General features: G+C 48.2%; 1 protein-coding gene across 1 annotated transcript in view; it reads left to right on the top strand.

Moving 5' to 3' along the window:
- Positions 1-25,491, top strand: part of mex3b (mex-3 RNA binding family member B) — a 286,203-nt gene that overhangs the window by 9,132 nt on the left and 251,580 nt on the right. The window contains exon 2 of the mRNA XM_052063960.1: positions 5,159-8,154. Coding sequence (XP_051919920.1) covers positions 5,159-6,519 — 1,361 coding nt within the window. The 3' untranslated portion in view covers positions 6,520-8,154. The remainder of the gene's footprint in view (positions 1-5,158; positions 8,155-25,491) is intronic.

Raw genomic sequence — 25,491 nt, 5'->3', positions numbered from 1 at the left:
TAATGTGAAGATCATTTGAATGAGGATGCTTGTGGGCTTTGATTTCACATTTTTATTGAGAAAAATAAGATGCTCCAATGTTTTAAACTTCAGCCTGTTGCGTCTTTTACAAACAATTTCTCCTGCTGTGAAGAACACACGCTCACAAGGGACGGATGTGGCTGGCGTACAAAGGAACTCCTTTGCGAGGTGGGAGAGGTTTGGGAAAGAAGTGTGTTGGTCCTTCCAGTACAGCTGCTTCCTGGAACCTTGATTGTCAAACATGGAGTGGAGAGTCAACCAATAATTACTGATTGTCAATTAATCATCAACATAGCAACCGTGAAAAGATGAGTGAACGTTTGTATACCTGGCGTAATAACGGGTGTATCGCGAACTTCATTCTCATGCTTGGCCCGATAATGCCTCAGCATGGTGGAGGTGCTTCTGTTGGTGTATGACAATTCGACCCGGCAAATTCGACATTTCACCTGTAATGAAATGTGAATAAGAAGTAACTAAGAGTTACCTTGAAATGTATTCGGATTAGAATGGTACAACACATGTCAATAATCTGAGAGGCACTCGGCGAGTGCCTCTCGCCGAGAGGCTCTCGGCGACAGAAGGCGATTTGAATAAATAAATAAATAATACATTATTCTCCGGGACATCAAAATGGTCCCACACGGCGGATGATTTGCGTCTCTGCTCCATAATCGGCAAGGAAGGCAAGGCACGAACACGAAGTCTGCACTGACACGAACTTCGACAAGCGAGCGTGAGTGAGGTCTGGCTTGTTTCGGCAGGTGGCATTGTGTCGCCAAACGACTTCCTTATAAACACTGTGCGGCGGGCTTTTGCTGCGTCAACGCCCTCTGCACTGAGTCGACGCCCCCTGTACTAAGTGGCGCAGCCTGTACTGTGCCAAGCAGCCGATGCAGTCTAAACTGCACCAGTGCAGTTCACGTGTCAATTAGCAGCCTGGACTGTGTCAACACAGTCGATGTGTCAATTAGCAGCCTGGACTGTGTCAACGCAGCCGGTGTGTCAATTAGAAGCCTGGACTGTGTCAACGCAGCCGGTGTGTCAATTAGAAGCCTGGACTGTGTCAACGCAGTTCACGTGTCAATCACGTGACGTAATGAGCCAGCACATGCATCGACACGTGGTTTGCTCTGTGAGCCCGGTGCATGTGTCAATGCATCGGTGTCGCTGGACCCATCACTCGTAGACAGGTGTCTTATATACCAATCAAACAGTTAAAACAAGTGCCATTAATACAGGTAACGAGCGGAGCCTCGTTAGACCTCATTAGAAGAAGTTAGACCTCTTTGACAGCCAGAAATCTTGCTTCTTTGTAGCTGACCAAATACTTATTTTCCACCATGATTTGCAATTAATTCTTTAAAAATCAAACAAGGTAATTTTCTGAGTTTTTTCCCCCCACATTCTGTCTCTCATGGTTGAGCTTTACCCGTGTTGACAATTACAGGCCTCTCTAATCTTTTCTTAAGATATCCTTTATTTGTCCCACACTGGGGAAATTTACAGCCTCCAGCAGCAAGAATGTGTGTAGAAAGAAGAAAGAAGAAAAAACAGACAAACACCGTTCACTTAAGTGCAATATAAATACAAAAGGGATAAATCGCAGTGCTATTTACAATTGTTTTTCACATCACATCATTTAATTATTATTATTGTTATTTTTATTCAGTCTCATTAACGGTCTCTGGCTGAAGGAGTTACCTAGTGCTGTCAGGGCGGGCTGGAGAGGGTAGGAGGAACTGTACTTCTTTTCAAGTAGGAGAACTTGCACAATTGGTGGATATACACACACACACACACATATATAGTCGGAGCAATAGTGCTGCTGGGTTTATTTTTCTCCCCGAGCCGCTTGATCCTCACTAGGGTCGCGGGGGGTGCTGGAGCCCATCCCAGCCGTCTCCGGGCAGTAGGCGGGGGACACCCTGAATCGGTTGCCAGCCAATCGCAGGGCACACAGAAACGAACAACCATTCGCACTCACACTCACACCTAGGGACAATTTGGAGTGTTCAATCAGCCTGCCACGCATGTTTTTGGAATGTGGGAGGAAACCGGAGCACCCGGAGAAAACCCACGCAGGCCCGGGGAGAACATGCAAACGCCACACAGGGAGGCCGGAGCTGGAATCGAACCCGGTACCTCTGCACTGTGAAGCCGACGTGCTAGCCGCCCTACACACACATATATATATATATATATATATATATACATATATATATATATATATATATATATATATATATATATATATATATATATATATATATATATTATAGGTGTTCACAACATCATCACGACCGGGGCGGCCCGGTAGTCCAGTGGTTAGCACGTCGGCTTCACAGTGCAGAGGTACCGGGTTCGATTCCAGCTCCGGCCTCCCTGTGTGGAGATTGCATGTTCTCCCCGGGCCTGCGTGGGTTTTCTCCGGGTGCTCCGGTTTCCTCCCACATTCCAAAAAAAAAAAAACATGCATGGCAGGCTGATTGAACACGCTAAATTGTCCCTAGGTGTGAGTGTGAGTGCGCATGGTTGTTCGTCTCTGTGTGCCCTGCGATCGTCTGGCAACCAATTCAGGGTGTCCCCCGCCTACTGCCCGAAGACGGCTGGAATAGGCTCCAGTACCCCCCCGCGACCCTAGTGAGGATTAAGCGGTTCGGAAAATGAATGAATGAACAACATCATTATTCATCAGAGTTTGAAAGTGCTCTATAAATACAATTGAGTTGAGAGTAAATAAGTTTATACTTCCATGGTCCCACCAATTGATATATTTGAGAGTCCTCATGATAATATGAGTTGCCAGACAAAAAGAGGGTAATCATTTTTCAGATATATAAGATGTAAGCTTAATGACCACATGTAATTTGGTTTCAAATACAATAGTTTAGTTTGGCAGTTGATCAGGAAATTTCATTCCTTCCATTAGCGACTGGCCGTAAGTGCACCAACATTTGCAATTGGATTAGCTTTGTTTTATAGTTTTAGGATTAGGTGATAAACCTAAGGGGGAAAACACGTGTTAAAATATGCTCTGGTAAATAACCAAGTAGTAACAGAAACTTAATACACAAGCTTGTTAAATATATAACGTCAAGCTTTGAATTTCCTCCTGTTTCACATTCCTACACAATGAATCTAAATAAACCTGCCACTGCTGTTAAAACATTACATCAATTGAATAATGTATTTAAATGCTGTCATTGCCCTTTAATATGAAATATTTGACTGAAAGTTAGATACATTTAAATGTATTTTTCAATTTTGAAGGATTTTATTCCTAGTTTTAATAGAGCACAACATACGAACAGCAAGCAACCCGGGCACTCGAGAGTTGAATCAATGACCTGCAAAGTCAGCCAGCGTTAATAGCTAGGTTGAGGCACGCAAAGTATGTTTTTAAGGAACTGCAAGCAAACCTCCGCGGACGGATTATTTAAAGTTGGCAATAGTGAGATCACAGTCTGTGAAGTTGGCACTTGGAGACCACCTCCTACCCAGATTCTAATGCTTAGGGGCCCCCAGTCACTGTTCCCATCACAACCCCACCCACCTCACCTTCCTAGATTGACAACCGTGGTAATAACCAGTTTTCATTATAATTAAAGTAAAGTTGTATTTTGCCGATTTTTTTTAGGTCCTGCAAGCCACAGCATCCTCAGCATTTGCCTCTGTTGCCAAATGGGCAAGCCGGCGTTTTGCATGTCAGGACACTATTGTGTTGAATAGCACCTCCATAGCCTATTGTCATGTCTGGAGAGGACCCTCAAATGCTATAATGGGGATGTTGTGTTGTGTTGTGTGGAATCACCTCAACTGGTACTAATGCTTGGTCCCGTTTCTAAACCTCTTATACTAGTACAACTCGTGATGCATCCTGGACGCCTCTAATCCCCCAGACAACTTGTTCAATGAATCTTGAACTCTCGTGACTGTCTGGCCAGATCAGTTAGAGCGCTGGGGCATAATCATTTAAGGAAGCTGACATTTAACCGAAATTCAAGCATCGGTTGGGATGAGTCATCCCAAACTGGAGTTCACTTAGGGAAAAGAAATTGTCATGAAATTCCACACTATTTATTGTATTTACTGTCTTTTCCACAAGTGCGTGTAGCCTCAGAATTAGACACACACCAAAAAGCATCTCCAAATGATGACAGTGCAAAATCAAATTAGGACAATGGTCACGATCTTACCTCACCATATGCAGTCGACGCCCACAGCTGTACACTTTTCCAGCTGCAAAGCGGTACTGGTGCTAGGTTACATATGCAGAATCCACTCCCTGCAGCATTGCCGCCACGGCTGCTGCTGCTGCTTCTGCTGCTGCTGTTGTTGTTCCTAGAAAAACAACGGGACTCCAAGGAACCACCTCCCCGTCACTACACTATGCATCAGAAGGCAGATATTTCCCCATTGGACAAAACTCTTTTCTAGGTCATATCAGAGATGAAAGGTAGATCAGTTATCATCCATGAGACATGTTCTCATGCGTCAGTTAACATATTAATGTATTGTGTTCAATATTACAATTGGGTGAATACGCCCCACCCCCTCTTGAAGTGGATTCATCCTCATCTGATTATTTCAAGGTTCCATGTGTGGAAGTTCAGGGTGTGCCCCACCTTCTCCCCAAAGACAGCTGTATCGGCTGCAGCACATCCGGGACCCTCGTGAGAACAATGGATGCTAGATAATGGATGCATGGATGGATTCACGCTACTTTTGCACTATAGCATACGGTTCAGCATGTGGTTTCAATTTGCCCTTCTTAAAAAAAGCTGATTTCACCAGATTTCTAAGGCCAATTTTATCCATCCATTTTCAATACCGCTTATCCTGAAGAGTTGCTGTAGCCTATCCCAGCTGACCTTGGGCGGAATGTAGACTACACCCTGAACTGGTCGTCAGCCAGTCATAGAGCACATCTCGAGACAAACGACCATTCACACCAACATTCACACCATCACTGAGTGGGAACCGATCCCACAATGCCCGCACACAAATGAGGCGAGTGTACCGCTACACCATCAGCGAAGCGACTTCCCACATCTTTACAATATATAATCTGAAAATATTTCAATCCAATATTTTTTAACCTGCTTTGACTTTCACCTTTTGCTCCTTGGGTCAGGTTGCAAGATTAAAGCACTGCGAGCAAAGACCAACACCTATATCAAGACTCCGGTCCGAGGTGAGGAGCCAATTTTTGTCGTGACGGGCAGAAGGGAGGATGTGGCGATGGCCAGGAGGGAGATCATCTCAGCGGCAGAACATTTCTCTATGATTCGGGCTTCCAGAAACAAGAACACCAGCATAAATGGCAGCGGTACTCCAGTTCCAGGGCCTCCTAACCTACCTGGACAAACTACCATCCAAGTACGAGTACCTTACCGCGTAGTGGGTCTTGTTGTAGGCCCCAAGGGCGCTACAATTAAACGCATCCAGCAACAGACCCACACTTACATTGTGACTCCGAGTCGGGACAAGGAACCTGTGTTTGAGGTGACAGGGATGCCAGAAAATGTAGACCGAGCCCGTGAGGAGATTGAAACTCATATCGAAATGAGAACAGGGGGTCTTATTGAAGTGCAGGATGAAAATGACTTCCATGCCAACGGAACAGATGTGGGTTTTGATCTCAATGGGCACTCCGCTGTGTGGTCAAAGCACAGCGTTGGGATGACACCCACCTCTGTGCGCAAGCCCTTCTCCAAGTACCGCAATAACTCGTCCTCCTCCCTAGGAAGCACCTCCACCGACTCCTACTTCGGTACTAATTCCCGCATGCCAGACTACAGCCCCCCTAGCCCTGCACCCAGTTACACAACCAATAACGTGAATAGCAACAATGACAACAATATCAGCGTCAACACAAATGGCAATGGCTTTGTTTTTGGAAATGAGTCAATCTCCCCTGACTGCACTGATCCAACTTTCGATTCCCCACCAGGGCTTGACCTCCCGCCTTCCCAACCAGCCATTTTTTGGTCCCAGTGCGAAAATCGAATTAACCCCACTTTTACTGGAGGCAGCTCTCCCATCTCCACGCCGGATATCTTTCCCGCCAATTCCAATGGCACAGTGCTGAATCAGAGAAGAATGAACAGAAACACGTCCCAGGCAAGAATGTCACCGCCCCTCCACAACGAGCACCAGTTTGCACGAAAGCTCTGCACTGACCCGAGTGAAGACTTGCTCAGTTTCCCCGGTTATGTCCACGCAGTTGCCTCCCTGACAAACTCTCATCTTCCTTGCGTTCCATGCGATTCTTCTGCCTGCTCCTCTTCCTCCTCGTCCTCCTCATCATCCACCAGCCGTAAAGGAAGCCGCGACTGTTCAGTGTGCTTTGAAAGCGAGGTGATTGCAGCACTGGTCCCCTGTGGGCACAACCTCTTTTGTATGGACTGTGCCAATCGTATCTGCGAGCGAAGCGAGCCTAAATGCCCCGTCTGCCACACCGGCGTTACTCAGGCTATACGTATATTTTCCTAAGAATGACTCACTCTTCATATTGCTTTGACAGAATCGATAATCGTCCGCAGTTTGGAAGGTGTACATAGGATTACAGAGGAGCTGTATATTAGAGGCTGCCATGTGAAAAGGAACAGAAACAGTTCCTTCTGGGTTTGTTGGCTTGAGCAAAAGATTGTACTGTGGCTTGGGGAAATATTTTCAACATCGAGATGCATGTTTTGAGTATGAAAAAATAGCTATCAATAGCCCTTGTCAGTTGTAACTAATATTTATGTGATCTAAGACATTGGATGCAGGTGTGTGGAGCCGACTTAAGGCTGGCTGCAGGCTGTGCCATCGAGTTTGCTCAAAGGAATGTAATAAAGATGCCTGCCACAAGCTGCGGAACTAAACAGGAACTAAATGAACATTAAATTAACAATAAATACATACAAAGACACTTCAGTTCCTGTTTGCAGAGATATCCTGCACGTTTGTGGATAGAATGCATTTTCTTGAACTCTGAAATGACAAGTTTTTTTTACCCTTTTTTGACTTGAACAAGCATATTTCTTATTGCAAAGATGTTTACAAATATTGTGAGTTCAGTGAAGCTCGGTTGAAATCTTGTTTATTTTTTAGTACAGCCTATTGGCATTGATCACTGTATGCAGTATTTTAATACCATACTCGTGTGCGGGTGAGAACCAAACGCACAAAATACGTTTTGTATTTTGTAGGATTCTGATGAGATGAAGTTTCAATAGGTTCGGCAACACTTTAAATCTGCTTCACTTTGCATATTTTTCGTTCCGTAATATAAAGCATATTTTATTGTACATGTTTATGAAACATTGAAATGTGTAAATCTTTGCAAGGTGAAGACAAAGATACATTTAATGCTTTCTTAAATTTGTATGTATGGGATTTTGGTGGGAATTACGGGATTCTGTTGCACCACTTTTAGGATTTCTATTTTGATACATTGTTTACCACTTGTTTATGTATTTGTAGTTGTTAGTATAAATACACTAATAATACATTAATTAATTAATACATTAATTTTAAGAACAAATATATTTTATTTTCTGACAAAGAACCTGGAACCTCATGGTCAAACGCTAATTTTATATTTCCTGAGACAAGATTTGAAAAAATATCAAGAATTTTTATTTTTCTGAAATGTCAAGTTATACATGATAAGTAATGGTGCTACTTCATTTTATTTTATTTTTTAAGTATTTCTATACAAACCAAATAAAAAAAAGAAAATGTTACATTTGAGGGGTGGCAGTTCTTCCAGACTCTCAGTGTTTTCTGCTGTTCAGAGCAGGCACTGTCACATTGACCATAGTGGTCCCAAACAGTTGTCAAATTCAGAGGGGAAGATGGCATGCGCCGCGAAGACTGGTCAACACATTTCTGGTTAATTAAATTGCATTTAAATTTGAATAATCATTCTCTCCCCAGAGAAAATGTGTGTTTGGAATGTGTCTGTGTGTGTGTGTGTGTGTGTGTGTGTGTTTGATCCAACACATAACTGCAGGGTGTAAGATGCTGGCAGGGAAAGCCTACATGGAACGCCATAACCAGGTGGCTGGCATAGTCTACCGAAACATCTGTGCAGAGTATGGACTGGAAACCCCAAGGTCAAAATGGGAAACACCTCCGAAGGTGGTGGAGAATGACAGAGCCAAGATCCTCTGGAACTTCCAGATCCAGACTGACAAGATGGTAATGGCGAACCAACCAGATATCGTGATCATAGATAAAGGGCAGAGGAAAGCCGTTGTAGTGAATGTAGCGGTCCCAAGTGATGGAAACATCAGGAAGAAGGAACATGAGAAACTTGAGAAATACCAAGGGCTCAGAGAGGAGCTGGAGAGAGCCTGGAAGGTAAAGGTGACAGTCGTGCCTGTGGTGGTCGGAGCACTCGGGGCAGTGACCAACAAACTAGATGAGTGGTTGCAACAGATCCCGGGAACAACATCGGACATCTCAGTCCAGAAATGTGCAGTGTTGGGAACAGCAAGGATACTGCGCAGAACCCTCAAGCTTCCTGGCCTCTGGTAGAGGACCCGAGCTGAATGAGGGACGGACACCACCCGAGGGGTGAGATGAGGATTTTTTTTTATATTTCGCACCCACAAATTGTCATTATATAAAAATAGGCAAGACTGAATCTTGCTTCTAATCTATCCACTTACTTTTGAAGAGATTGCTACCTTCGAGAGACGTCACCTTACCGTGGTGGAGGGGTTTGTGTGTCCCAATGATCCTAGGAGCTAAGTTGTCTGGGGCTTTATGCCCCTGGCAGGGTCACCCATGGCAAACAGGTCCTAGGTGAGGGACCAGACAACGCATGGCTCACAAAGACCCTTATGAAAAACTGGTGTGTGAGGCAGAGAAGTTCCGACTGGATATAGTCGGACTTGCCTCCACACACAGCCTAGGTTCTGGTACCAGTCCTCTCGAGAGGGGTTGGACTCTCTTTCACTCTGGAGTTGCTCACGGTGAGAGGCGCAGAGCAGGTGTGGGCATGCTCATTGCCCCCCGGCTCAGTGCCTGTACATTGGGGTTCACACCGGTGGACGAGAGGGTTGCATCCCTTCGCCTGCGGGTGGGGGGACGGGTCCTGACTGGTTTGTGCATATGCACCAAACAGCAGCTCAGCTTACCCACCCTTTTTGGAGTCCTTGGAGGGTGTGCTGGAGAGTACTCCTGCTGGGGACTCCCTTGTTCTACTGGGGGACTTCAATGCTCACGTGGGCAATGACAGTGAGACCTGGAAGGACGTGATTGGGAGGAACGGCCCCCCTGATCAGAACTCGAGTGGTGTTTTGTTATTGGACTTCTGTGCTCGTCACGGACTGTCCATAATGAACACCTTGTTCAAACATAAGGGTGTCCACATGTGCACTTGGCACCAGGACACCCTAGGCCGTAGTTCCATGATCGACCTTGTGGTCGTGTCATCGGATTTGCGGCCACATGTTCTGGACACTCGGGTGAAGAGAGGGGCGGAGCTGTCAACTGATCACCACCTGGTGGTGAGTAGGCTCCGATGGTGGGGGAAGATGCCGGTCCGTCCTGGCAGACCCAAACGTATTGTGAGGGTTTGTTGGGAGCGTCTGGCGGAATCCCCTGTCAGAAGGAGTTTCAACTCCCACCTCCGACAGAGCTTTTCCCATGTTCCGGGGGAGACGGGGGACATTGAGTCCGAGTGGACCATGTTCCGTGCCTCTATTGTTGAGGCGGCCAATCTGAGTTGTGGCCGTAAGGTGGTTGGTGCCTGTCGTGGCGGCAACCCTCGTACTCGCTGGTGGACACCAGCAGTAAGGGATGCCGTCAAGCTGAAGAAGGAGTCCTATCGAGCCTTTATGGCCTGTGGGACCCCAGAGGCAGCTGACGGGCATCGACTGGCCAAGCGGAAGGCAGCTTTGGTGGTCGCCGAGGCAAAAACCCGAGCATGGGAAGAGTTCGGTGAGGCCATGGAAGCCGACTTCCGGACAGCTTCGAGGAAATTCTGGTCCACCATCCGACGTCTCAGGAGGGGGAAGCAGTGCACCACTAACACTGTGTACAGTGGGGATGGGGCGCTGCTGACTTCGACTCGGGACGTTGTGAATCGGTGGGCAGAGTACTTCGAAGACCTCCTCAACTCCACCAACACGCCTTCCTTGGAGGAAGCAGAGCCTGGGGACTCTGAGGTGGGCTCTCCTATCTCTGTGGTTGAAGTCACCGATGTGGTTAAAGAGCTCCTCGGTGGCAAGGCCCCGGGGGAGGATGAGATCCGCCCGGAGTTCCTCAAGGTTCTGGATGTTGTGGGGCTGTCCTGGTTGACACGCCTCTGCAACATCATGTGGTCAACGGGGAGAGTGCCTCTGGATTGGCAGACCGGGGTGGTAGTCCCTCTTTTTAAAAAGGGGGACCGGAGGGTGTGTTCCAACTATAGAGGGATCACACTCCTCAGCCTCCCTGGTAAGGTCTATTCAGGGGTGCTGGAGAGGAGGGTCCGTCAGGAAGTCGAGCCTCAGATTGAGGAGGAGCAGAGTGGTTTTCGTCCCGGCCGTGGAACAGTGGACCAGCTCTACACCCGTAGCAGGGTTCTCGAGGGTATGTGGGAATTCGCCCAACCAGTCTACATGTGTTTTGTGGACTTGGAGAAGGCGTTTGACCGTGTCCCTCTGGGAGTTCTGTGGGGGGTGCTTCGTGGGTATGGAGTACCGAACCCCCCAATACGGGCTGTTCGGTCACTATACCATCGATGTCAGAGTTTGGTTCGCATTCCCGGCAGTAAGTCGGAATCGTTTCCAGTGAGGGTAGGACTCCGCCAAGGCTGCCCTCTGTCACCGATTCTGTTCATAACCTTTATGGACAGAATCTCTAGGCGCAGCCGAAGGATTGAGGGGGTCCGTTTTGGTGCCCTCAGTATTGCATCCCTGCTTTTTGCAGATGATGTGGTGCTGTTGGCTCCTTCAAACAGGGCTCTCCAACTCTCACTGGAGCGTTTCGCAGCCGAGTGTGAAGCGGTTGGGATGAAAATCAGCACCTCCAAATCTGAAACCATGGTCCTCAGTCGGAAAAGGGTGGAGTGGCCCCTCCGGGTCGGGGGGGAGATCTTGCCCCAAGTGGAGGAGTTCAAGTATCTTGGGGTCTTGTTCACGAGTGAGGGCAGGAGGGAGCGAGAAATCGACAGGCGGATTGGTGCAGCGTCTGCTGTGATGCAGACGTTGTATCGGTCTGTCGTAGTGAAGAAGGAGCTGAGCCAAAGGGCGAAGCTCTCAATTTACCGGTCGATCTACGTTCCAACCCTCACTTCCTTATTTTGCTATGGGTCGTGACCGAAAGAACGAGATCCCGGATACAAGCGGCCGAAATGAGTTTTCTCCGCAGGGTGTCCGGGCTCTCCCTTAGAGATTGTCACGTCGCGTGCTCGCCAGCAGGTGGCGGGTTCTCCCACCGCCTGTTCGGCACACCTGCCCGTTATTTCGGGCTGATTACGTGCCTTTATTAGGCGACTCCGGCAGTCATCTCACTGCCGGAGAATTCCTTACCGTGCCATTGCTCTCGATTTGCTATTCTCGTCGTTCGACTATTTCTCGCTGCCCTATTGCCTTACGGCCTCAATCATTCGCGTACTTCTTATAGTGATCAGATTGTTATCTCGGTTGTTCCTCGCCCTTTATCGTTTCGCGAGCGTTTTCAGTTGTCTTCCTTATTTTTTCCTGGTCCTTATTTGACCAGCGTTTTCTGTTACCGTTTTCCCTGTTCGGGCTCCTTTTGTTCTTTATTAAAAACCCCTTTGTTCTCACAAGATCTTTTCGTTGTCTGCTTCTCCGGGGATCCACCTCTTTTTTTCTGTTGTACACGAGGCGATTCCTCATCGCCTCGGGCTCAACGTGACAGAATTCTCCGGCCACCATGGATCCCGCAGACGCCGAAAAGATCTTGTCCGCTCTTGCTCGACAAGAGCGGCAAATGAGTCAGCACAGCCAAGCCCTTACGGAACTCAACGGCGCGGTCTCCATGCTGGCTCATTGGTTCGATGATCTCGAACCTCGCCTTATTCGGGTGGAGGAACGAAGACCACCTTCCGGGCTTCGTCCTACCATCCCGGAGGCTCCCTCCTCGTACCCTACTATGTCGAGGGAGCCCTCGCTTCCACATCCCCCTCGTTACGGGGGTGAGCACGGGCAGTGTGGACACTTTTTACACAACTGCTCGCTCGTTTTTGACCAACAGCCGTCCTCCTATGCCACTGACGCCGCCAAGGTGGCTTATATCATGAGTCTCTTGACAGGTCCGGCGGCATCGTGGGCAATCGCGACCAGCGACGCTAAGCCGAATCTCCGCACCTCCTATCCTGATTTCGTGGCAGCCTTCCGTCGGGTGTTCCACCATCCCGTGCGGGGCAGAGAGGCGGAGGGGCGGCTGCTCGCCCTGCAGCAGGGAAGGCGTTCGGTCGCTGACTACTCCATCGAGTTCCGGATCCTGGCCGCGCAGAGCGGGTACGACGATCGGGCCCTGTGTGGACTGTTTCGCCGTGGCCTGAACTCATTACTAAAGGACGAGCTGGCGACCCGCGACCACAGCACCGAGTTGGAGGAGCTGATCGACCTCGCCCTCCTTATGGACAATCGCCTGAGGGAGCGAGGCCGGGAGCGTGGGGGTGATCGGTATCCGTCCCGCCGCACCACGTACCGTGAGGAACATCGTGGGTTCGGTGATCACTCCCGGGACGAGCCGATGCAGCTGGGCGGCAAGGACGGTGGTGCGGAGGTAGGAAGGCGCCGTCATCGCGACCATGCTACAACAAACGGCGCCCAACCATCCCCCCGCGCCGCAACCAGCCATCCGGGATCGTCTTTCCACGCTCCTCCCGAGTACTGTAAGTCACGGCCCCGCGCGTCGCCCCCCGAGTCTAGGCGAGTAGACAAGCGACCAGGACACCCCAATAGACTCGAGCTCGAGGCGGAGGTATTCGGCGGTTCCCGGTCAAGACGGGTTCGGGCCCTGGTGGATTCGGGAGCAGATGACTGTTTAATGGACACTGATCTCGCGTCCGAACTGGGGTGCTTTTTAGAGGAGTTGGTTGTGGCGAAGCGGGTGCGTGATCTAGATGGGCGCCTCCTGGCGGTGGTAACGCATCGAACGGAGCCGTTAAAGCTTTCGTTATCCGGTAATCATATTGAGCATCGCCGTTTTTATGTTATGCGGTCCCGGAACGCCCCGATCATCCTCGGTTTACCCTGGCTTCAGACGCATAACCCGGTGATCTCATGGGCGCGCCCCGCTATCGATAGCTGGAGCCCTTATTGTTACCAGCACTGCCTGCAGTCAGCCGTCGGGAGGCACGAACGCGTCACGCCCCCCGAGGAGATCTGCCTTGACGGAGTGCCGGAGTGCTATCGGGACCTTAGGGAGGTCTTTAGCGAGGATCGCGCGCGCTCCTTGCCCCCACACCGCCCCTACGATTGCGCGATAGACCTGCAGGCGGGCGCTCCGTTGCCAACCTCGCGTCTGTATCAGGTATCCCATCCCGAGCGTGAGGCGTTAACGGAGTATATAAACAGCTCGCTCGCTGCCGGTCTCATCAGACCTTCGCGCTCACCGTTAGGGGCGGGTTTTTTCTTCGTGGGGAAGAAGGATAAATCCCTACGGCCCTGCGTGGACTATCGTGGATTAAATGAAATTACAATTAAAAATAGATACCCGCTACCCTTGTTGGACTCCGCCTTCGCTCCATTACAATCAGCCACAATATTCACAAAATTAGACTTACGCAGCGCTTACCACCTGGTTCGCATCCGAGAGGGCGACGAGTGGAAAACCGCGTTTAAGACCCCCCTGGGCCATTTCGAATACCTCGTCATGCCTTTTGGCCTCACAAACGCGCCTGCCGTCTTCCAGAACCTCATTAACGACGTGCTCCGGGACATGATCAACATCTTCTGTTTCGTTTATCTTGACGACATTTTAATTTTTTCTCGTTCTCTGCATGAGCACCGGCAACATGTTCGGCTGGTGCTACAACGTTTGCTCGAGAACCGGCTCTTCGTCAAGGCAGAAAAGTGTGAGTTCCATGTTCCCGTCATCTCCTTCCTGGGGTTCATTATAGAACAGGGCAAGCTACGGGCGGACCCCATTAAGACGCGTGCGGTCACTGAATGGCCGGTCCCGTCCAACCGTAAGGAACTGCAGCGCTTCTTGGGGTTCGCCAACTTCTATAGGCGTTTCATCCGTGGTTACAGCCAGATGGCGCTTCCACTAACCCGCCTTACTTCAACCAAGATCCCTTTTAAGTGGGACCCTGCCGCGGATGCGGCGTTCGCTCGTCTTAAGGCGGCGTTCACTAGTCCCCCGGTTCTGCAACATCCTGACCCTGACCGCCCTTTCGTCGTAGAGGTGGACGCCTCGGATTCAGGGGTGGGTGCGGTGCTGTCCCAACGCTCCCCAGTCGACCAGAAGCTGCACCCCTGCGCCTTCTTCTCCCGTCGACTCAGTGCCGCCGAGTCGAACTACGACGTGGGCAACCGGGAACTGTTGGCTGTGGTCACCGCATTACAGGAGTGGCGGCACTGGCTCGAGGGGGCTAAGGAACCGTTTACCGTATACACGGACCATAAGAACCTCGCCTATCTCCGCTCCGCGAAGAGACTTAACGCCCGTCAGGCCCGGTGGGCCCTCTTCCTCACCAGGTTCGACTTCGTTCTCACCTACTCCCCCGGTTCCAAGAACACTAAGCCTGACGCCCTTTCCCGGCTCCACGAACCTGCGGGGAGGGACCGTTCCCCGGAGACCATCCTCCCGACCCAGTGCATAGTGGGGGCCGTCCAGTGGGAGATTGAGCAGCGGATCCTGTCCGCCCTGGTGGGGGTGCAGGTGCCGGCAGGGTGCCCAGCAGGGAAGCTGTTCGTGCCTCCTGCCCTCCGTTCGGAGGTCCTGCAGTGGGGACACGCATCCAAGGTGGCGTGTCATCCCGGGGTGAACCGGACTGTGCAGCTTGTCGCCCAGCGTTTCTGGTGGCCGGAGCTCCGCCGCGACACGACGGAGTTCGTCAAGGCCTGCACCTCCTGCGCCTGCGGCAAGTCGTCGCATCAGCCTCCGGCGGGACTGCTCCAGCCGCTGCCCATTCCTCCTCGCCCGTGGTCTCACATCGCTGTGGACTTCGTCACGGGCCTGCCGCCTTCCCGGGGCCGGACGGTCGTGCTCACGATCGTGGACCGCTTCTCCAAGGCCGCTCACTTTGTGCCCTTGTCCAGGTTGCCGTCGGCGCTGGAGACCGCCAACCTCCTCATCCAGCACGTCTTCCGTCTCCACGGCATTCCGGCGGACATCGTGTCAGATCGGGGGCCCCAGTTTGTGTCCCGCGTCTGGAAGCGGTTCTGCCGGTCCCTCGGAGCTACGGCCAGCCTGACCTCGGGGTACCACCCTCAGTCCAATGGACAGGCTGAGCGCGCCAACCAGGATCTGGGGGCAGCCCTCCGCTGTGTTTGTCTCCACCGTCCGGCATCCTGGGCTGACCACCTGCCCTGGGTGGAATATGCCCACAACACTCTCGTTTCCTCCGCTACAGGCAGATCGCCGTTCATGACGGCCTACGGTTACCAGCCACCGCTGTTCCCGTCCCAGGAGGGGCAGGTGGAGGTCCCCTCCGTGCAGCACCACCTTAAGCGGGCCCATCACGTGTGGAGGGAGGCCCGGGCTGCGTTGTCCCGCACTGCGTCCCGGAACCGGCGGATCGCTGATCGTCGTCGGCGCCCGGCGCCCTCATATGCGGTGGGAGAAAAGGTGTGGCTGGCTGCGAGGGATCTTCGCCTGGCCGGCTCGTCTGCCAAACTGGGGCCCCGGTTCGCTGGCCCGTTCGAGGTCGAGGCCGTCATCAGCCCCGTCGCGGTCAGGCTCCGGCTGCCGGCCTCCATGAAGGTCCACCCCGTGTTCCACGTCTCCCTGCTCAAGCCTGTGTCTTCCAGCGCCTTGGCGCCCCCTCCCGCTCCGCCGCCGCCCCCGCGGGTGGTCGACGGGGACCCGGTGTACACGGTCCGTGCCATCCTGGACTCTCGGCGCAGGGGCAAGGGCTTCCAGTACCTGGTCGATTGGGAGGGCTACGGGCCGGAGGAGCGGCAATGGGTGCCTCGCTCCTGGATCCTTGACCCGTCCCTTCTGCGCGACTTCCACACTGCTCATCCGTCCAAACCGGGTAGTCCGCCGGGAGGCGTCCATTGAGGGGGGGGTACTGTCACGTCGCGTGCTCGCCAGCAGGTGGCGGGTTCTCCCACCGCCTGTTCGGCACACCTGCCCGTTATTTCGGGCTGATTACGTGCCTTTATTAGGCGACTCCGGCAGTCATCTCACTGCCGGAGAATTCCTTACCGTGCCATTGCTCTCGATTTGCTATTCTCGTCGTTCGACTATTTCTCGCTGCCCTATTGCCTTACGGCCTCAATCATTCGCGTACTTCTTATAGTGATCAGATTGTTATCTCGGTTGTTCCTCGCCCTTTATCGTTTCGCGAGCGTTTTCAGTTGTCTTCCTTATTTTTTCCTGGTCCTTATTTGACCAGCGTTTTCTGTTACCGTTTTCCCTGTTCGGGCTCCTTTTGTTCTTTATTAAAAACCCCTTTGTTCTCACAAGATCTTTTCGTTGTCTGCTTCTCCGGGGATCCACCTCTTTTTTTCTGTTGTACACGAGGCGATTCCTCATCGCCTCGGGCTCAACGTGACAGAGATAAGGTGAGAAGCTCGGTCATCCGGGAGGGGCTCCGAGTCGAGCCGCTTCTCCTCCACATCGAGAGGAGCCAGATGAGGTGGCTTGGACATCTGATTCGGATGCCTCCTGAACGCCTCCCTGGTGAGGTGTTCCGGGCATGTCCCACCGGGAGGAGACCCCGAGGAAGACCCAGGACACGCTGGAGAGACTATGTCACCCAGCTGGCCTGGGAACGCCTCGGGATCCCCCGGGGAGAGCTGGAAGAAGTAGCTAGGGAGAGGGAAGTCTGGGCTTCTGCTAAAGCTGTTGCCCCCGCTACCCGGCCCCGGATAAGCGGTAGAAGACGGATGGATGGATGGATGGATGGATGCTAGCACATTTCAATTGACCAGTAAGTGATTTTGTGTAATATACTGTAGATATGGGTTGCATGGAGACTGTCTTGTCTCGTCTGTCGGAACACAGATGATACAGAAGTATCCAGTGTGCATGACATGAGAAGGAAGAGTTCCTCAACTTTATGTTTTTTTTTTACATCCCTCCCCCCTTTCCTTTGCTCAAGCGCAGCCTCTTGTCATGTGTTCCTGTTGGAAACACTAATCTGCAAGATAGTAACTGCAGGCTCTAATGACGTTTAAAATGGAAACATTCACCAGAGGCCAGCAGAAACTGCCCCTGTAAACCATATTATTATGAGGCAGGCCCACGGTAAAGATGCTAACAAGTGTTTTTAGCAAAGTGCAATGCATGGAGTGTACATTCTCCCTCTCTTGGCCGAAGATTCTCAAAACAAGGCATATGTCAATTTTCTCATTTTTGTCATGGGCCACTTTGGAGTTGTTTTCCCTCGGAGGGCTGTAACGACAGAAACCGAATAAATGTTTCGTCATCGCATCATATTACAGTATTGCAGACAAAATAAATTGATGCGTTGCTAGTTTTGAAATCAGTCAACTATTTGTTTGTTGTTTGTTCAATTATTGTTCAAGAGAGTGTAAACATTGTAGCAAAACTATTGCAAAATCTCAATATTATTTATTACGCATGACAATTTGGCATTTTGGTACAGATTTTAGCAAGCAACATGAAAGTTGACACCCATGACTTGCATTAGCCGGCCACATAAAATGACTTGGCAGGTCGAATTTGGGCCGCGGGCCTGGAGTTTGACACAGGCGGCTTATTTGGTACACAAGGGACAATGAAATTTAAATTACAGTTTTGATACTGTGTTTCTAAATCATGAATGAGTCAACGTCCCTAACCATTTTTGGATTCAATTTACACACAAATGCAATCGTGAATGCAGTTTGGAAAAGGTGTGGGGAACTGGTAATTCTGCAATTTCCTACAGTAAATATTTGCAGTGACATGAGGTGAGAGGCATAACTGATGAGGCACTAAATCCTCTGGAGTAGCATCTAAAATATGAATTAATAATGTCCATGAATCCAAAATGAAATATAAGCCTATATTTCAAATTTTGACCTGAACATTTGTTTTTCAAGATTTTAATTAATTATGCGTTGATCAATTCCACATTGTTCAACAATGTGATAGCAAGAAAGACAAAGGAGATTTAAAGGGATACTGAACTTATTTACTCATTTTACATCAGGTAACAACCAACCACAGCTTGTGTGACGTTAACAAGCTGAGCCGTGATTGGTCGTGACCTGACCCCTGAGCAGATGTGATGTAATTTTCTGTCGACAGTAAGTGGCAAAATGTGTTTTTAAAGGTGTTAATTGTACATGAAAAATAATGGAGGTTTCAAATTCATTATAGAAACAACTAACTATTTACAGATGAAAATGGCGAAAAAGTTTTGTATCCCTTTAATAGGTTAAGTAATGTCAACTGTATTTGTAGAGCCCTGAATCACATCAGAGTCTCAAAGGGCTTCACAGGCCCACAATTGACAAATTTTAGTTCCTTGTGCCCTGCGATTGGCTGGCAACCGATTCAGGGTGTCTCCCACCTACCGCCCGAAGACAGCTGGGGTAGGCTTGAACAATTAAAAAGCATTTGGTCTTCATGAATGTTAGAGAGGTCTAGAGCCGCTTGATCCTCACTAGGGTCGCGGGGGGTGCTGGAGCCTATCCCAGCTGTCTTCGGGCAGTAGGCGGGGGACACCCTGAATCGGTTGCCAGCCAATCGCATGGCACACAGAGTCGAACATCCATCCACGCCCACACTCACACCTAGGGACAATTAAGAGTGTCCAATCAGCCTGCCATGCATGTTTTTGTAATGTGGGAGAAAACCGGAGTACCCGGAGAAAACCCACGCAGGCCCGGGGAGAACATGCAATTGAACCTGTACCTCTGCACTGTGAAGTCGAAATGCTAACCACTGGACTACCGGGCCGCTAGAGGTGGGGGCCAGCAGCCTATCATTTTGGAAGATTTGAAATGTTGTTGTGTAGTTATTTTTCTTTCTCCAAAATGTGAAATAAAGACCCAATACCATGACGTCTTTTCTTCATTTGACCACAACACAATACGAATCGATTTGGGCCTCTATATCCTTTAGATGTCATCAGAGCGCCCAGACAAATACAGACACAAGTATGTATAAAGACAGTATGTTAATGAGAGGCAGATACCCTCATGCAAAAATGTAACAAAGAAAGCAAAATCCAATCTGATTCGGTCTGGCTGTGAAAGTTGGAGTGCTGTCTATAGTCTGACCTTTTATGTCAGAGGTGTCAAACTCATTGTAGTCACGGGACAATTTGGAGTTGCGTCTGCCCTCAAAGTTTGACACCTGTGTTTTATGTGGTGCCAGGAACAAAGATATTTGAAACAGTTCCTTTTTGATGTTAAGCACACTTGAAAGGCGCTTATAAATAAAATGTATTATTATCAAGTCAGGGCGGCCCGGTAGTCCATGGGTTAGCACGTCGGCTTCACAGTGCAGAGGTACCGGGTTCGATTCCAGCTCCGGCCTCCCTGTGTGGAGTTTGCATGTTCTCCCCGGGCCTGCGTGGGTTTTCTCCGGGTGCTCCGGTTTCCTCCCACATTCCAAAAATATGCATGGCAGGCTGATTGAACACTCTAAATTGTCCCTAGGTGTGAGTGTGAGCGTGGATGGTTGTTCGTCTATGTGTGCCCTGCGATTGGCTGGCAACCGATTCAGGGTGTCCCCCGCCTACTGCCCGGAGACGGCTGGAATGGGCTCCAGCACCCCCCGCGACCCTAGTGAGGATCAAGCGGTACAGAAGATGAATGAATGAATGAATTATCAAGTCAAGTCAACAGTATTTATAGAGCACTTTCAAACAGCCATCGCTGCATACAAAGTGCTGTACATGGAGCAATTTAACATGCACAATAAACAGTAAGACAAATCGGTAATAAAGGCGGTAGAAAGCACCAAACAGTAAAATCAAGAACAAATCTAAGTCATGCTGAGTCGAATGCCAAAGAATACAAGTGAGTTTTGAGGAGGGCTTTGAAGATGGGCAGCGAGGAGGCTTGCCAAATGTTCAGTGGGAGGTCATTCCAGAGAGAGGGACAAGCAACAGAAAAGGCTCGATCCCCTCTGAGCCTCAGTTTAGTTCTTGGTACTTCTAATACTGTCTGATCCACAGACCTGAGGCGCCGGGCAGGTGTGTAGCGGCGGATGAGCTCAGAGAGGATCTTGAAAATAACTCTAAAACAGGGGTGCCCATTAGGTAGATCCTGATCTACCGGTAGATCTAAGACAGGTCCCAAGTAGATCCGAGGAGTGTCGAGGAGAAAAAAAACAAACAACCATTTGTGTTTCTTTGACCATGTTAGTAATATATTTTGTGTGTTAATATACACTGCACACTAATCATCAGTCTCATTTTCACAAAAAAAAAACATTTAAAAAATAAAATAAAGCAGGTAAATCTTAAATTTACGCTGGCGCATGATTACGTCACCGGATGTTGTTAGCGCTCAGCAGTTTGCAATTGCAGCTTGTAATCAGGGCTGTTGCGCTCTATCTTTTATCGTCATGATTCTCATTCAAAGTTTGCTTCGTGTACAATTCACAGAGGGCACGAGCAAAGAATAGGAATCTTGGAGGGCCCACCAGGAAAGCACTTTAAAATGGTATGTGTGAGCTACGATAGTTAACAGGCTGCAAAAGTGCGTGGCATGCCTCCGTTTCAGGCTGTTTCTCATCATGGCGTGCGCGCGTGTGCGTGTGTGCGCGTGCCGATGTTAGTTGATCGAAATGTAGATCATCGGTCCAAAAAGTTTGGGCACCCCTGCTCTACGTCTACTGGTCAGATCACAAACCATCTGCAGCAATACACTGGCTAAAATGGATGATCAACAACACTGTTCTCATTTTTAAAAAAGTATGTCAATATTTTCATGCTTTTGTTCTGTTGATCTTTGATATGGACTATCAACAAATGCAGTTTTTTTTTATATGTACCGTAGCTTGTGTTGACCCGGCCCTTCTGTCAATTTTTAAAAGTCATTGTGGCCCCTGAGCCAAATCGTTTGCCCACCCCTGCTCTATATACCGGTAGTCCCTTGGTGTGAGTATGAGCGCGGCTGGTTGTTGGTCTCTGTGTGCCATGCGAATGGCTGGCAACCGGTTCGGGGTGTCCCCCGCCTACTGTCTCAAGATAGGCTGGGATAGGCTCCAGCAATGGATGGCTGGATGATCGGGGTATTTACATCCAGTGTACATAAATAGTCGTGATAATTGATTCATTTTTGTTTGTTTGTTTGTTTGTACAAGAATTGACGTAATGTGTTCTCCCTATGAGGCAACTAGGAAAGGTAAAGTTATGACACCAATTGAATGCAAATTACTGTGAATTTTTTTCTAATATTTTCAGAGAATGATTATCACATGTCTGCACATGCCCACATGAATTTCAATCGGTCCTGGTTTTCCAACAAACAGAAGCGGAATTGGAGTCTCCCTGGATTCATTGGGCTGTAAATATGTCTCTATTTTCTTTCTTGAAGGAAGGACATGAAACCTAACTTTAAGGAGTCCTATCTAAATTATGGGCACCACATGGCATTTTTATAGCACAACAGACCAGGAAACAAATCACGTAACAGGTCACGGTGATTATGTAAACTGGTCCAAAATATGGCAGCGTACAGGACAGTATAATTAGTTTGATATCTAATTGGCTTAACCCTTGTTTCAGGGAATCAGATGCCATTGATATTTGCACTCTTATTCTTTAAACACACTGAATAATCTAATGTTCCCTTCAAAGTAACCCTCCCAAAATAATAAATAAAACACTTTTCTCACAGCTGAATGCTGAAAGAACACACAATTTAGAACATTTAAAAACAATGCATTGTGCTCTAAAAACAGCACCAAAACTTAAAACACTGACTACTTCTACACTTAGGTTGACCAACTGTCGATCTGAAAAACACTCCAGCATTATCACAATATATTTAAAATGTTGTCAATAGTCCTCTTAAACAATAAGTTCCATTAAAAATAGTAAGAGTGTTGTTCTGCAGCTGCTCCAATTTGATGTTATTTGGCACTTTTGAAATACAATTGACCTGACTTCACTTATGTTGATCAATAACGTTAATAAAGTGTCTGCTTCATGAAATACTCTTCTCTTATTTCCTTTTATTCTGTGGTTTGTAATGTTTACCCACCATGTGCTCCAAACGCTCTCCAATGAGTTACTTTAGCATAGAAGTCTCCTAACTGACAAATACAGTAAATCCTCTCCATAAATAACTGACTTAAGTTAGCATTGTACTGTTGTTTAATTTGCTTCCACAATGTGTTAATGTGTTAAATGTGCTGCCTGCTCTTTCCTAAATTAATATATATATATATATATATATATATATATATATATATATATATATATATATATATATATATATATATATATGTCACATATATGTCACAAGAGTCCCTTGACACTCTGGAGGAGGTGGGCAACAGAAGGATGCTAACTAAGCTAAAAGCTATGATGGCCAGTCCCTCCCACCCCCCCCCCACCTGACAGCACTTGGTAGCTCCTTCAGCCAGACACTGTTACACCCGCGCTGCAAGAAGGAGAGATACCGACGCTCGTTCCTACCGACTGCTGTCAGGCTGATGAATAAAAAATAACAATCATAATAATAATAATAATTTTTATCCATTTGTGTTCATATTGTATTTAATTGAAAGATGTTTGTTGTTTTTTTTCTCTTTCTCCTTTCTTCTTTCTACGTACATTCTTGCTGCTGGAGGCTGTAAATTTCCCCATTGTGGGACGAATAAAGGATATCTTATCTTATCTTATTTTACATTCTTAAATGACCATGTATTTTTTGCACTCTTAATGTTTTTTAACTTTTACGGAAAAGGAACTGTGCAGTCTAAATATCTACATATTTACAAAGGGACTTTTCTTCAGCTGAGCTGTTCGTAGGTCATCCATCCATCCATTTTCCGATCCGCTTTATCCTCACATGGGTCGCAAAGAGCCTTCTTTGGGTAGTTGACGGGGGACACCCTGAACCGGTTGCCAGCCAATTGCAGGGCACACAAAGACGAACAACCATCCGCGCTCACACTCACACCGAGGGACGAATTTTAGAGTGTTCATCAGCTTGCCATGCATGTTTTTGGAATGTGGGAGGAAACTGGAGTACCCGGAGAAAACCCACGCAGGCCCGGGGAGAAAATGCAAATACCACACAGAAAGGCCAGAGCTGGGAATTCTGGCTCTTTTTATTTAGAGTATGGACAAAAGTTTCTCACTTGTAATGCGAGAGGCGGCAGATGATACATGAAAGGCACCACAAATATTGAGGAACTATAATGCGGGTGCTGGCAAGCTACGCATTGTCAATCTTTTCATGGTGTTGATATCACTCCAGAAGTCTAATAGCGACAGCATCACCGAGTATATTATATGGGCAGAGATGGCCATCCCAGCAATCTGAAACACCGGTGAGCGACACATTGCTCGTCTCAATGGTCCAAAAAGGCCTGCCTGAATCTTTTCAACCATTTACTGTCCACATAATTCAAAGTGATATCGGTGATTACTTTTGTTGACTTCAAGACAAAACTACAGAGCTATAAAGATACTAAAAAGATGAGAGGGACAATGGCTGAGGACAATTTCATGAAGGCGACCCCTAGTAAGAAAACAGAAAGTGCCGACATTGCGTGCTTTAAATGTGAACAAAAAGGACATAAAGTTAGAGTGTGACAACAAAAGCAGAAGTGCAATTTGTGCAAGGGCGCCACACACCGCCACTCAAACTGCAGGCGTGAACAATAGTCAGATACCACACGAAAAGATTCCAATTGTTACGATCCAAATACCCGAAATCCCGCAAGGCGTGGATCCCACAAACGTAGACGAGGATGAAAGGTTTTCACAAAAAGTCTTCTTACAGAAAGCGCAAGACCGACAAAGTACAAATAAGGTTGTTGGCACTCAAAGCCAGGAAAAAATGTAATCAACAAAAAGGACTGAAAAATGGCAAAAAGAAATAAATCATGTAAATCGCTTGTCATAAAAAGACTAGGGAATCCAAATCAGAGAAATCACCAAAGAGCACTTTGAACCAAGTACCGGTAACTTAAATAATACTTACACTTTGAACAAACCTTGGCATGAAGCAGAAAGAGTGGAAACTACGAGGTCATGAGTGTCTAGAGAATTAGGTACGATAGATAGATCCGACAGAGAGTAGTCGGCAATAGGAGTCCTGGAATAGTCCACTGACTGTAATTCATGACATGTGTGTCGCTGGACGGAACGTTAACTCCGGCAGAGAACTGAAACCAAAACAGACCCAGATTAAAACCTATGACACAGATGACATGGATTACACATTCCACTTGGATGAAGACGGCACAGATATTCAGTTGGGGTGCAGTATCAAGAAAACGGGTCTGTTGGTCGACCCGGGCACCACTTCACACAGAACTGATCTGAGGAAGTTCAAATCGTTCGACGACAGTTTCCAGGCCGAGAAACACTGCGGTGAACTGGCTGACAGAACAAGATGCAATGGCGTAACAGAATGCAGGGTAGACACGCATGTGTGCCTGATGGACATCAAAATGGACAACGGAACAATGTAACGCTGAGAAAAGCATTTTACATTTCCTCCTTCGCTCAGAACATCTTCTCTGTTCAAGCAGCTACAGCCAGTGGTGCATCTTCAAGTAAAGACATGAGGTTCTACAACATAGGAATGGGCCACAATTGCACAGTGACAAACACAACAGGTTGTATTATTTACATACAGTGGATGGTGACAATGATGATCAATGCAGACATGGCATGAGATTATGGTTTACTGCAACTATGAAGGATGTTCAACGGTTGTTGATGGCCTGGTGGCGAGGTGAATTTTAATCGAGAGAGATTTACCAAAGACATCATGGACCTATGCAGTCCAGACAGCAGCTACTGTCAGAAACAGATATTTAAACAATAAAACAATACAGGCAGCAAATCAGGGAAGTAGCCTGATCTCTTTATGATGAAAAAAAATGGTTCAAAAATAAAAAACAAATAGACTCCAAGTGTGAGGTGAGAATATTTCTTGGGTAAGACAAAAATAGACCTGCCTATTTGGCTTTCGATCCAGACAGTGCAAAAGTGCAAAAGAACAGTGAAGTTTGTAATGCAAGTCGTAGCAGAGCAGGAAACACAATCATTCAAGAGTGATGATGATGATGATGATCATCATCATAATGGTACAGAATAGGGCAAACCAACATGCACCGAATATCGGTGTGAGCCCAAAGGGCATGTCCCCAATCTAACACCTGACATGAGCAGCCAGACACAACCTGATG

This window comes from Hippocampus zosterae, chromosome 4 (assembly GCF_025434085.1).
Source record: "Hippocampus zosterae strain Florida chromosome 4, ASM2543408v3, whole genome shotgun sequence".
Taxonomy (NCBI): Eukaryota; Metazoa; Chordata; class Actinopteri; order Syngnathiformes; family Syngnathidae; genus Hippocampus; species Hippocampus zosterae.
Note: the sequence above shows the minus strand (reverse complement) of the source record. Positions and strands in the feature narration are given on the sequence as shown.